This window comes from Anolis sagrei, chromosome 10, assembly GCF_037176765.1.
Source record: "Anolis sagrei isolate rAnoSag1 chromosome 10, rAnoSag1.mat, whole genome shotgun sequence".
Classification (NCBI taxonomy): Eukaryota; Metazoa; Chordata; class Lepidosauria; order Squamata; family Dactyloidae; genus Anolis; species Anolis sagrei.
The window spans coordinates 13701947-13714706 of record NC_090030.1 but is presented as its reverse complement, the minus strand read 5'-3'; the positions used below and the strand labels follow the sequence as shown (position 1 = coordinate 13714706).

Below are 12760 nucleotides of genomic sequence, written 5' to 3'. Positions count from 1 at the left end.
ATTTTTGTTTTCTTCCTTAGGATCGGTTGATACAGTTCTGGTTTCTTTCTTGGTGTGTGTGTTTTGCTTTACAGTTCCATACCTACGGGAGATTATGAGGATGGGTTTTTCAAAAAATATGGATCCATTTCATATCCATAGATATAGTGAGACATAGGCATATCTACGTATATGAAATAGGAAGAGAGCTCTGTTACCTCCCCTCCGGACTTTAGTACAGTACTTGTGAATATTCTGGGGTCGTTCCGCCAGCGAATGCTTTCTGCACTGCTTTTGTTCCAATGCAGAACCCAACAGCAAACAACCAAAAGAATTCCAAAGAAAATAAGACTGTCTTATCATGCAATGCAAGTAGGCATCCTGTGGCACTAGTTTCTTATCCAACCTATTTACAATACAGCTGAGTACATTATTTACACAGGTTACAGTGTTTTGTCACAATGGGTCCCCTCTCCCCCCCACGGTCCCTCCCCGCAGCCCTCCCCCTGCCCCAAAAAGTGTTCCCGGTGCTACATCCTGTCAGACGTGTGTTTCAATGAAGGAATGCGTGTGTGTCAGCAGCGGGGCCGGGGCTGCGAGTTCAGAGGCTCCGTTTTGGGCTTTGAGAGCGGCACCGTACTCACAAATGTCCAGGAAAAACTCATAGTTCTTTACTTTCCATTCTTTGAACTTTTTGGACGTCAACTTGGGATCGTGAAGGAGGTTGTTGATCACGACAAGGTCTCCCTCCTTTGCCTGTGAACGGTCAAAACAAAACAGGTCAGGTGTAAAGAACTCCTTACCTTAAGCAGCTAGAATGTGGGTCTGGTGAAGCCGTCGCGGCCATTTTAGGAATAGGAAAACAAGGAGATGTCATCTTAGTTAAGGGTTGTGGAGCCCCCGGTGGCGCAGTGGGTTCAACCCCTGTGCCGGCAGGACTGAAGACCAACAGGTCGCAGGTTCGAATCCAGAGAGAGGTGGATGAGCTCCCTCTATCAGCTCCAGCTCCTCATGCGGGGACATGAGAGAAGCCTCCCACAAGGATGACAAAACATCAAATCATCCGGGCGTCCCCTGGGCAACGTCCTTCCAGACGGCCAATTCTCTCGCACCAGAAGCGACTTGCAGTTTCTCAGATCGCTCCTGACACGACCAAAAAAAAGTTAAGGGTTTTCTAGAGGGGGTGTGTCCTAATCCAGGAAGCAGAGATTGGATGGCTAGGATTGGTTAGAAAATAGGGGGTGGAACCTAGCATTCAAAAATAAAAAAGTACCTTTTGAACTGAGGCTTGAGTTGGAAGTTGGAATTTGTCCGTTGGGGAGTTTGTCAGTTAGTGATAACAGGTGGTTGGTGTTAGATAGGAGAGCTGAGTTAATCTTTTGTGGTATTCAAAAGCTAGAGAAATCAACTAGGAATACAGATAGTGGAATAAGACCTTGTTTGTGGTCTGTTCTTTGTCCCTGAGGAAGGCTAGGCCAAAGGGGGAATTTTGTTTGGAATTATTTTCAGCGATTAATTTCCTGAGATAATCTTGTTAACATCAAGATTTGAACCCTGAACCCATCTAAGAATTGTATATCAAAAGTAACCAGAAGCTTATGTACCAGTAACTTACTGAAACCACTACGCATTTGTACCAGAATAAGTTTAAGCTTGTTAAATAAACGTTTTGTTATTGTTAACACTTTATGCCAGCCTCGGTGTGAACATCATTGCAATTTAAATCCTCTAAAGAAAACAAACATTACTGTAACACAAAAGGGTGTTACAAAGTATACTCTCCACATACAACTCAATCTGAATACCAAACAAAAAAAGGTGGCAGCGAAGAAAATTAAAGAAACAGTTTCAAGATCTCCCAGTTGCGTCTTTCACTATTTTAAAATACCCTGTTCCTCCCTGCTAAGTTCCTTATAATTAGCGGCAATCGGCTGGTATAGTTTTCCCCGGGTTCCTTATAATTGGTGGTACAGAGGTGCGGTAATGTTATATTAGGTATATATTCTTGCCATTTTTTTTAGTATCAGGAGCAACTTGAGAAACTGCAACTTGCTTCTGGTGTGAGAGAATTGGCTGACTACAAGGATGTTGCTCAGGGAATGCCCAGATATTTTACCATCCTGTGGGAGGCTTCTCTCATGTCGCCACATGAGAAGCTGGAGTTCACCCCACTCCCTGGATTCAAATCGCCAACCTTTCGGTCAGCAGTCCTGCTGGCACAAGGGTTCAACCCATTGGGCCTGCAGGAGATTATTATGTTTTACTTTTTAATTTACGTTTTAACTGATGTTGTATGTTTTAAGGCACTGTGGAGGTGTGATTATAAGCCACCTTGAGTCCCCCTCAGGATAGTGAAAGGCGGAATATAAATAAATAAATGGTTACCATGACTCTTCATTTTAAATATTGTAATTTTTTTGCACTTGGCTAGGCCCATGCCTGATATATGTACATTATGTATTATTTATTTATTTACAGTATTTATATTCCGCTCTTCTCACCCTGCAGGGGACTCAGGGCAGATTACAATGTACACATATATGATAAACATTCAATACCAAAGACACACAACAGATATAGACAGACAGTCAGAGGCTATTTAACTTTTCTGGCCGCCAGGGGAGCTGCCGCTTTCATCGTCCATCTGTGACACTGATGAAGTACTTCCGCATTCCCCGCATGCTTTGCTGGAGTCTTTTTTATGGCCTCGTAAATTAGTTAAATTAGCCTCCCCACACATAGGTGGTACCTAATTTTCCTACTTGACAAATGCAACTGTCTTTCGGGTTGCAAAGGTCAACAACATGCTACACAATTGGTCAGAAGCTCACTCTGACCCAGGCTGGCTTCGAACTCATGACCTTTTGGTCATAAGTGATCTTAATGCAGCTGACACTCAGACAGCTGCGCCACAGTCCTGGTGCTAATATAATATAATATAAAATAATATAACATAATATAAACAGTTCTTGGGACTCCATGAGAAACTTTTGCTTCAACAGCTGAAAAGGTTTGAGAACCCCTTCTACAGTTGATTCCCGGTGTAATTTCCTCTACAGTCACCCCATGTGGTTCATCACAAACATCATTGTCAACAGATTTTCTTTTCTTAATGAGTTTATCAATTTTAGTGGTAATAACTGCAACCCAATTAACAAATTGTGCTGATTATAAAAGTTGTAACAGTACTTACACTTGTACTGCACCAGTGCCCCACTTCTGTAGTTTTAAAAAAGATTATCAGAAGTGAATTGAGAGTGTACTGCAAGTTGCTTCTGGTGTGAGAGAATCGGCCATCTGCAAGGACGTTGCCCAGGGGATGCCCAAATATATTACCATCCTGTGGGAGGCTTCTCTCATGTCCCCACATGGGAAGCTGGGGCTGACAGATGGGAACTCACCCCGTCTCCCAGATTTGAACCATTGACCTTCAGGTCTTCAGGTCAGCAGTTCGGCTGGCACAAGGGTTTAACCCATTGTGCCACCATGGCTCCCTACACTGATCTTTCAATGCTGAGACAACCACCTAAATGTGGGTTACATGCAGGTAGATGTCAGGGGAGACATGTATGCTCTATCCCTTTGTGTTCTGTCCAAAATTCCTCATTCTGGCAATTGTCAGATCTGACCAGTGAGACAATTGTCACTGCTGATTAGTCTGCATTGCCTCTCCTTCTTGTCCTCCTCAATGGGAAGCAGGAGCAACAAGGATTGACCATTGCTGGCAAGGAGGATTGCGTGTATACACCGGCTCAGTATTGGATCTGGGCCATAATGTAGCAAGGGTGTGCTTACTTTTAAAGTGCTCCTGAGAACTCGAATCCGGTGAAGTTTTTCATTGATAACAGGATCGTTGCATCTCTTTACGAAGGACCTCCGGAATTCCTGCTTGGTGGAAGGACGTTGCTCTCCAAACGCTGACAAACTAGCTTGTTCCAGAGACTTGTACAATTCATGCAAACCATCTGAGCTCTCTTTTTGTTCTTCTACGTTTTCTGGAAAACAAAATCACACTTCATATAGATGTCATCCATTGACAGTGAAACAAACCAATGAAAGAGGCCTTTGCAAAAGGATGATAATGGTCATTTTGTGCTGAAGCAGTTATTTACCATATACACTTGAGTATAAGCCGACCCGAATATAAAACGAGGCACCTAATTTTTCCACAAAAAACTTGGAAAACATATTGACTCGAGTGTAAGCTGAGGGTGGGAAATGCGACAGCAGTTGGTAAGTTTCAAAATAAAAATAGATACCAATAAAATTACATTAATTGAGGCATCAGTAGGTTAAATGTTTTTTAATATTTTCATAACACTGTAATTTAAGATAAGACTTTCCAACTCTGATTAAACCATTATTCTAACCTTCTTCAATGTAAATGTGCTGACGTATCCTTCCAAGAGTAATAAAGAGAGTAAAATAATAAATGTAGTAGTAGTAATAATAATAACAGAGTAAAATAATGGAATGTAATAATAACAGTAAAAATAGAGTAAAATAATAAATGTAATAATAATAATAATAATAATAGAGTAAAATAATGGAAATGTAATAATAATAATAAATAGAATAAAACAAGAAATGTAATAATAATAATAAATAGAATAACATAATTAATGTGATGATGATAATAATAACAATAGAGTAAAATAATGGAAATGTAATAACAATAATTACAGAATAAAATAATAAATGTAATAATAATAATAAATAGAATAAAATAATTAATGTAATAATAATAATAATAATAATAATAATAATAATAGAGTAAAAAATGGAAATGTAATAACAATAATTACAGAGTAAAATAATAAATGTAATAATAATAATAACTGCAAAGATTCTGGCACAAACCAGTAAAGGTGATCCCAGTGATGATCGGCACACTGGGTGCAGTGCCTAAAGACCTTGGCCTGCACTTAAACACAATGTAATAAAAATAATAATAATAGAGTAAAATAATGGAAATGTAATAACAATAATTACAGATTAAAATAATAAATGTAATAATAATAATAAATATAATAAAATAATAAATGTAATAAAATAATAAAATAATAAATGTAATAACAATAACAGAGTAAAATAATAAATGTGATAGTAATAATAATAATAATAATAACTGCAAAGACTCTGGCACAAACCAGTAAAGGTGGTCCCAGTGGTGATTGGCACATTGGGTGCAGTGCCTAAAGACCTTGGCCTGCACTTAAACACAATCGGCACTGACAAGATTACCATCTGCCAGCTGCATCACACAGTCCTAGACTGTGATCCAATACAACAGCCAGCAGAGTGTCTGCTGTGGACTCATCTTGTTGTGTTTCAAATAATAATAATAATAATAATAATAATAGAGTAAAACAATGTAAATGTAATAATATATAGAGTAAAATAATAAATGTAATAAAATAATAATAATAATAACAGAGTAAAATAATAAATAAGCTTGATTCGAGTATAAGTCGAGGGGGACCTTTTTACCTAAAAAAGGCTGAAAACCCCGGCTTATACTTGAGTACATAGGGCATCTGTTTCTTTCTGTCTAACAAGAGAGAAGTGAATCACTTTTAAGCTAAAAGTTACACAGGACAACTGAGTCCTGACTTCAGAAGTCAGCTGATTTCTACCAGTAATGGCTGCACGTTTGAAACAAAATCTCTGTTCTCTTTAATTGGTGACTGGAAACAGTGTGGACCCTTCCGAGGACTGATTCTATGGGGAACTTCCATGACCTGTAGTCTAAGGATACATACCCTTCCCAAGTGTACATGGTTGTAATCATTGTATAATGCTCAAAAACAAAGACTAGCTAGTTTGCAACTTCTGATGTGCTCTAGTGTCAAAACTAGAGTGCAACAGAAGTGTTTGAGATAGCGGTTTCTTCCAAATCCCAATTTAAAAATATCAAAATATAACATTTAAAAATGACACCTAAATCAAGATGAACTCAGTTGGATGCAGAATACTCATGCTAAGGCTTGGGGACTTATCAAAATACTTCAATGGAACGTTAGCCTTTCTGGCTTTGTGTGTGTTTACATCAGAATCAGTGTGTTCAGTTTAGACTTCAATGCAGGAACAGTAAGCTTAGAGACTTATTAGATCTCAGAACAGAGAGATGCTTTGGACTATGGACTATTATTTCTAAGGAAGATGCCCTGTGTTACCTACACAGAGAAACTACTTAAAATCCTATTGTAACTGGATTCATAAGCAAAGTGCCCGTATGCTGTATACATGAAGTTTTGTGAGTAAACCAACTCTGTTACTTTTAAAGAAGACTGTTTATTTTGTCTCTTGAGAGCATGATTTAAAGGCAAATAAATTTTAGGAGAGAGTAGATGTTTTTGGGCAACTAAATTATATGCTAAATGTTTTTAATTTTATTGCTTGTGGATGTATTGTTTTTAACTTAATTTATGTCTAATTGTAGGGTATAATTGTAATTGTTTGCACTGGCATTGAATTTTGCCATTACTTATGTGTAAACCACTTTGAGTCCCCCTTGGGGTGAGAAAAGCAGTATACAAATACTGTAAATAATAAATAATAATTGCATTTTATGTTGTTGGAGGCATCAAATTGTGCCAACTGTAAATCTCCTTGAGTTGCCTTCGGGCTACGAAGGGCAGTATAAATACGGTAAATAAATAAACACTTTCAAAACTGCTGAATATATACGTGTTTTGGTGCATTGGCATGTCTTTGTCCCTGACAGTTCAAAGACATACCTTGGTACATCAGTTTAACAGCTGAGAGACCTAGTTGCCTTGTATGAATTCTGTATATATTTCCAAAAGGTTATTTGACCAGTAGTTTTTCCAAAAAGTTTATGAATCCCATTTCCACAATGGTTATGGAGATTCACATTTTCCAAAATCCAAGTACTACAGTCCTGTGCTAGGAAAGCGATCCTAAAGTGAGACCTTTTGCACGCAGAGCTCAGCCACCAAGCTATACCTTCTCTCTCACTGGGTCTTTTCAACTTTGTCTTACCTTCTTCACATAAACTACTTTGCTTTTTAATGGGCAGCTTCTCTTCTGATCTCTCCTCTGTTATCCCGCTGGGTTTTACACGGCCTTTGACTCGGACGTCTCTGTTTCGCGGAAGGCTTTGACTGCGCTGCTTCTGGGGCCGGGTGTGTGAACTGGGGCCTCGGTGGCACTCCACCAGTGGGAATGGGCCATCCTGTTCAAGGTTGTGCCGCCTTTGGACAGGGAGTGTTGCTTGCCGCCGCCTCTCTGGTGATAAGCCGAGGTGCCCGCTCACATACTCTGGGTCGGGAGGGACGGTCTGGAGGAAATGGAGGCCTGAACTGGTCAGGGGAGTCTCTATGAGGTCCTGCCATGAGCGCCGTTCTCTGTAGGGAGGCCTGCAGCCTGATGAATGCGTCGTCCCTGTTGGATCCTGCCGGGAGTCCTCCGCGGAAGAATGAGAATACGTTGATTCGCTGGAGAAATGTCGGCCGTGTTTGGGCTCAGGGAATGGACTCGAAGAATTCATCTACAAATAATGTAAACACTTAAGTTATTAGAGGTTTACGAAGCAGCTGAAATCCAATTAGTGACTTGTTTCGGAGATTTGGATTGCCCCCACTCTATTTTGCAAAGATTCGGAGGGGCCTCATTTCGTTTCATAATCCAAATCTCTGAAGCTTCGTAAAGATTTGTTCCTTAAGCAGCAATGGGGAAAGGTTTGAGGCTCGTTTCTCTGCATTGTTTATGGCTATGAGGATGAACCTTGGCACACTTGTAGGCAACATTTGCAACTTTAAGCCTGCCACGTTTCAGAACATTTTGATTATCCACTGATTTCTAGGAATTTTAAAAAAGTTTTTTACATTTACATTAAAAAATACAAGAGGTATCCCACTGAATTTGTGCACAATGAGACAACATAAGCAGGGCATCAATCCTGCAAAGTCTCACCGCAGAAAATTACGGAAAATTACACTGCAAAAAAAAAATACAGCTTGAAACTTTCCAAAACACAAATCTTTACTAATCTATCCGAAACGTTTCTGGGGTTTCATTTCGTAATGATTAGGAGGGGGGTCCCATTCCAATTAGTAATTTGGAGTTTTGTATTAACAAATCATATGAATCTCTGAATTATGAAATAGACCTGTTAGTTATATGATGGAGGCCATTTGATGGTGCAAGAAAAAAGACAAGGGCTGTGTGGTGTAAACTCTCCCTGCTTGCAAAAATGTTCTGTTTAGAGTATTTAGCTGCCCTGAGTCTCTTTGGGGAGATGGTGGCAGAGTATAAAGAAAGTTTATAGATATTTTGCTGAGTTTTGTTGTTTCCATACTTGTCACAGAACATCTACTGACATACATTACTGTATCCAAAATGGTGACCAACACAAGAAATGCCCAGTTTCCTGGCAGGTCTATTCTCTGTGTCTTCTTCTCACTAAGGATATGGTGAAGACAGAGTGCATAAATCTGGCAGAGAGCTGGGCACTTATCTCTTCCCCACCGTATCGATATCTATATATAGAACATACTGCAATTGACTTAGAAGGTCTTTCCATGGCAGCCATTGGCACAATGGCAGTTGCTCAAGAAGTAGTGATGCCACCAGAAAGATAATTTCTCTTGTGAAATGGAATAGCAGCGCTATTCTACAGGTCAGCTGCTTAGTTGAAAATTTTAACCATCTTTGCAACAAGGATAATGGATACTTCCGATTTCTCTGCCTAAGAGTAATCCTGCTGAAGGATATTGCTGGGAAAAAGTTTTTTCTCAAGGCCTCCATGGTTTATTCATGTGCCCCTCCTCTATAAAAAAACACTCCGCAATTGGAATTCCAATTCTTCTTATTTTCAGTGAACAATTGTTCCAATGAAATGAAGAAAAGGAAGCAAAACATGAGTTCCCAAAGGGATTATTTAGGGTGCATCTAACATTAATGTAGTTTGACACCACTTTAACATCCATGGCTCAGTGCTATGGACTCAAGGGAGCGGTAGTTTGGTAAGACAAGGCTAAAAACCCCATAGAACAGTGGTTCCCAACCTGTGGTCAGTGGATCACCAGTGGTCTGCAAAAACTAAACCATGGTCCATGGCTTCACTGTTACTCCACCTTTGCAACAAGAGCGACTGGTCTTATAGTGTTGAGGCTTGTTAAATATGGTTTTCTGTGTGCAAGTAGATGGCGACTACTGGATGGCGTATGTTCTGTATCAGAAACTAGAGCTGATGTGATCTACCCAATGCATTTTTCTGAATCAATACCCCAAATAAACAAACTGAATCTAAAGTTGACCAAAATTTGATTCGTAACCCTTTTGGTACTGATAGAATCATAGAATCCTAGAGTTGGAAGAGACCTCATGGGCCATCCAGTCCAACCCCCTGCCAAGAAGCAGGAATACTGCATTCAAAGCACCCCCGACAGATGGCCATATAGGCTCTGTTTAAAAGCTTCCAAAGAAGGAGACTCCACCATACTCCGGGGCAGAGAGTTCCACTGCTGAACGGCTCTCACAGTCAGGAAGTTCTTCCTCATGTTCATATGGAATCTCCTCTCTTGTAGTTGAAGCCATTGTTCTGCATCCTAGTCTTCAGGAAAGCAGAAAACAAGCTTGCTCCCTCCTCCCTGTGATGTCTCTCACATATTTATACATGGCTATCATGTCTCCTCTCAGCCTTCTCTTCTTCAGGCTAAACATGCCCAGCTCCTTAAGCCGCTCCTCATAGGGCTTGTTCTTCAGACCCTTGATCATTTTAGTCGCCCTCCTCTGGACACATTCCAGCTTGTCAATATCTCTCTTCAATTGTGGTGCCCAGAATTGGACACAATGTTCCAGGTGTGGTCTAACCAAGGTGGAATAGAGCATGGGTAGCATTACTTCCTTAGATCTAGACACTATACTCCTATTAATGCAGGCCAAAATCTCATTGGCTTTTTTTGCCGCCACATCACATTGTTGGCTCAGTGTTGGAGAGTGGTCTCTCGTCAAAGTGGTCCTGGGTCAAAAAAAGGTTGGGAACCACTGCCATAGAACTACAATTCCTATGATTCCATAGCATTGAGTCATAGCAGGCAAAAGGTATTAAACTGCATTGATTCTACAGTGTAGATGCAGCCATAGTTGTTAGAAGGCAACTGCTGAAAACATCCAATTTTTAAAAGCTAAATTATGTTTGTTTGGCATGATATTTAATGAGATTTTTTCAAAAAGACACAGAGAGAAAGAGAGACAAAAATGGAAAGGGAGGTGTTAACCTGCATCCCAGTGGATCGAACAGCATCACATGGGTGAAAATCAGTCTGAGCTTCACCCATGTGATGCTGTTGCCTCAGTCATTCTCTCTTTGGTTCTGGCTGTTTGAGGATCACATCATTCAGGCTGGAGAAAAATCTGAAAGACAAATAGAAAGAGTCCTATCTGCACTTGGCAACACAGGTTAAATGAAGTAAAAACAAGTTCTGTTACATCAGCCACACATTCAGTAGTCAAAGGTTAACATATTGTATATAAATATAATTCTTTAGCAAGTTTACGTCTGTACTTTGTCCTGATTATGTGAATATTTAGTATGACAGAAAGCCTTTGGTGGAAATTATTTAATTAGGACCACTTTTAAAGATAATTGAGATACCTGTATTTAGATGCAAAATGTGATAGAGACTGAAGTCATATTTGTTGATTAGCATCTTAGGCCCCTTCTACATTGCCATATAATCCAGATCATCAAAACATATAATCCACATTATCTGCTTTGAACTGGGTTATATAAGACTACACTGCCATATAGGGTTGTGCATTCGTACAGAATCGCTTTTTGTTTATGTTTGTTTGAACCGGAAGCCCCCCATTCCTGTTTTCGCTTGACTTCTGAAAGCGGCCACATTTCCGAATTGATGTTTTTGTTCTGTGTACGAAAACATGAAACTTTTTGGGGCACTGGCAGCAACAGGGTTAAGAAAGAGCCCATTAGGCACTCCATCTCCCTGAGAGAGAGAGAGAGAGAGAGAGACAGACAGACAGACACTCAGGGAAGGCGTTTAATCCAGGGAACTGGATTAAAACTGGAGGGGGAGCTCCTTGGCTGTGTATGCTTAGCCTTGGTCCCGTCTCCTTCTGCCGACGTGAGCTGGAAGCCTAGTTGTTGTTGCTGCTGCTAAAGTTTTCCATGTTGGTGGTGGAGGAGGATGGTCCTGGGAGGGTTTAAGATATCCCTCTTTCTGGGATCGTTTGCTCTTACATCCTTCATTAAGAACTGGATTAAAAGCATCAGAGTTAGGATACCCCTCTTCTTGGGATCATTTGTCCTTCTATATTTCATTAAGAACTGGATTAAAAGCATCAGCGTTAGGATACCCATCTTTCTGGGATCATTTGTCCTTATATCCTTCATTAAGAACTGGGTTAAAAGCATCAGAGTTAGCATATCCCTCTTTCTGGGATCCTTTGTCCTTCTATATTTCACTAAGAACTGGATTAAAAGCATCAGAGTTAGGATACCACTCTTTCTGGGATCATTTATCCTTATATATTTCATTAAGAACTGGATTAAAAGCATCAGAGTTAGGATACCACTCTTTCTGGATCCTTTACCTTTTGTTTATAGAGGAGACCAGGTTTAATGCTTCTTAAAGCTGTTTAGAGGAGAGGCAGGTGCGCTTGCTTTCTCTCAACAGTGGAAAGCCACACAGCTTTCCAAGAGGCATTTTAAGGATGCCAGGGAAGGAAGAGCCAATGTCTTGGAGATCAGTTGAGCTAGGAGCACCACATGGTCATGAAAACAGATGGGTAGCCGATTATCAGCTCCTACTTGCTTTTGTGTTGAGCTGATTTTCGTACTGGGAGGGGGCCTCCCATTCCGTGCTCCCGAAGGTAACGAAAGGAATGAAAGAGTGAATGAAACAAATTCCATGCACAACTCTGCTGCCATATAATCCAGTTCAAAGCAGATAATATGTATTTAATATGGCAGTGTAGAAGGGGCCTCTGTGACATTTATGTATAATATGTCGAAAAATGTGGGAAAACATCCAACAATGGTGTGCTTAGAAGGGGAAGACAGATTATTCGGCCACTTGAATTTTCCTCTTTTCCTTCTTCTCTGATTTATCTTCTCTTTACATAGATTTACATTCTCAGGGATGACTTCACTTCCACTTTTCTCTCTTTTTAAGCATCTATATTAGTCCAAATGGAATGACTCTAACCATTCTGATCCAATTTTTTGGATATTCCCTTATGAGAAAGCAGAGTTTACTTCTAAATGAACATGCAAGAAAATGACTATAAGTTAACAAGCAAGTAAATAAATAAAAATGAGAAGATCTGAAAGGGTTTTCTTGAAGTATTCTCAGAATCTGTAAAATATTGGTCACGGCAGTCAATTTCAATTTCAAATCGGGAGTATTTTTGACTTTTGCTCATGGTTCCTTAGCTATACATGTACTTATGTTGCTTACAAGGTCAATTCACGTCTTCCATAGTTTGGTTGTGGTCCAAAGGCTAGAATGAAAACAATGCAGCATTAAGAATGGGGCATCATTCTTTTCTATGCTTTAAGGAACTTACTGAGGGTGTTCGGTGGTAGGTGTCACAAACTGTTGCAGGTCCCTCTTGTTTCAGCGTTAAGGAGCCGTCAATATCTTCCTGGTCACTTTCGCTCCAGTAATCTGCTATAAAATTGTTTGTATTGTGGTGCATTAGGTAACATTTCAAAATATCATGTCATGCTGACCCTATGGTCACAGTGAAATAGCCCCAATGCCCAACCTGTGGTGCTCCCAACACAAAC

General features: G+C 40.0%; 1 protein-coding gene across 2 annotated transcripts in view; it reads right to left on the bottom strand.

The window, feature by feature from the left end:
• Positions 1 to 335: 335 nt before the first annotated feature.
• LOC132762992 (connector enhancer of kinase suppressor of ras 2-like) overlaps positions 336 to 12760 on the bottom strand; it is a 433687-nt gene continuing 421262 nt past the window's right edge. The window contains exons 21-24 of one of the 2 annotated variants that reach the window (XM_060756293.2): positions 12538 to 12638; positions 6985 to 7492; positions 3775 to 3974; positions 336 to 735 (exon numbers count right to left, since the gene is read on the bottom strand). In XM_060756293.2, the coding sequence (XP_060612276.2) occupies positions 520 to 735; positions 3775 to 3974; positions 6985 to 7492; positions 12538 to 12638 (1025 nt within the window). In that variant the 3' untranslated portion in view covers positions 336 to 519. Of the gene's footprint in view, positions 736 to 3774; positions 3975 to 6984; positions 7493 to 12537; positions 12642 to 12760 lie in introns of both variants that reach the window. The other variant, XM_060756292.2, reaches the window with a different exon arrangement.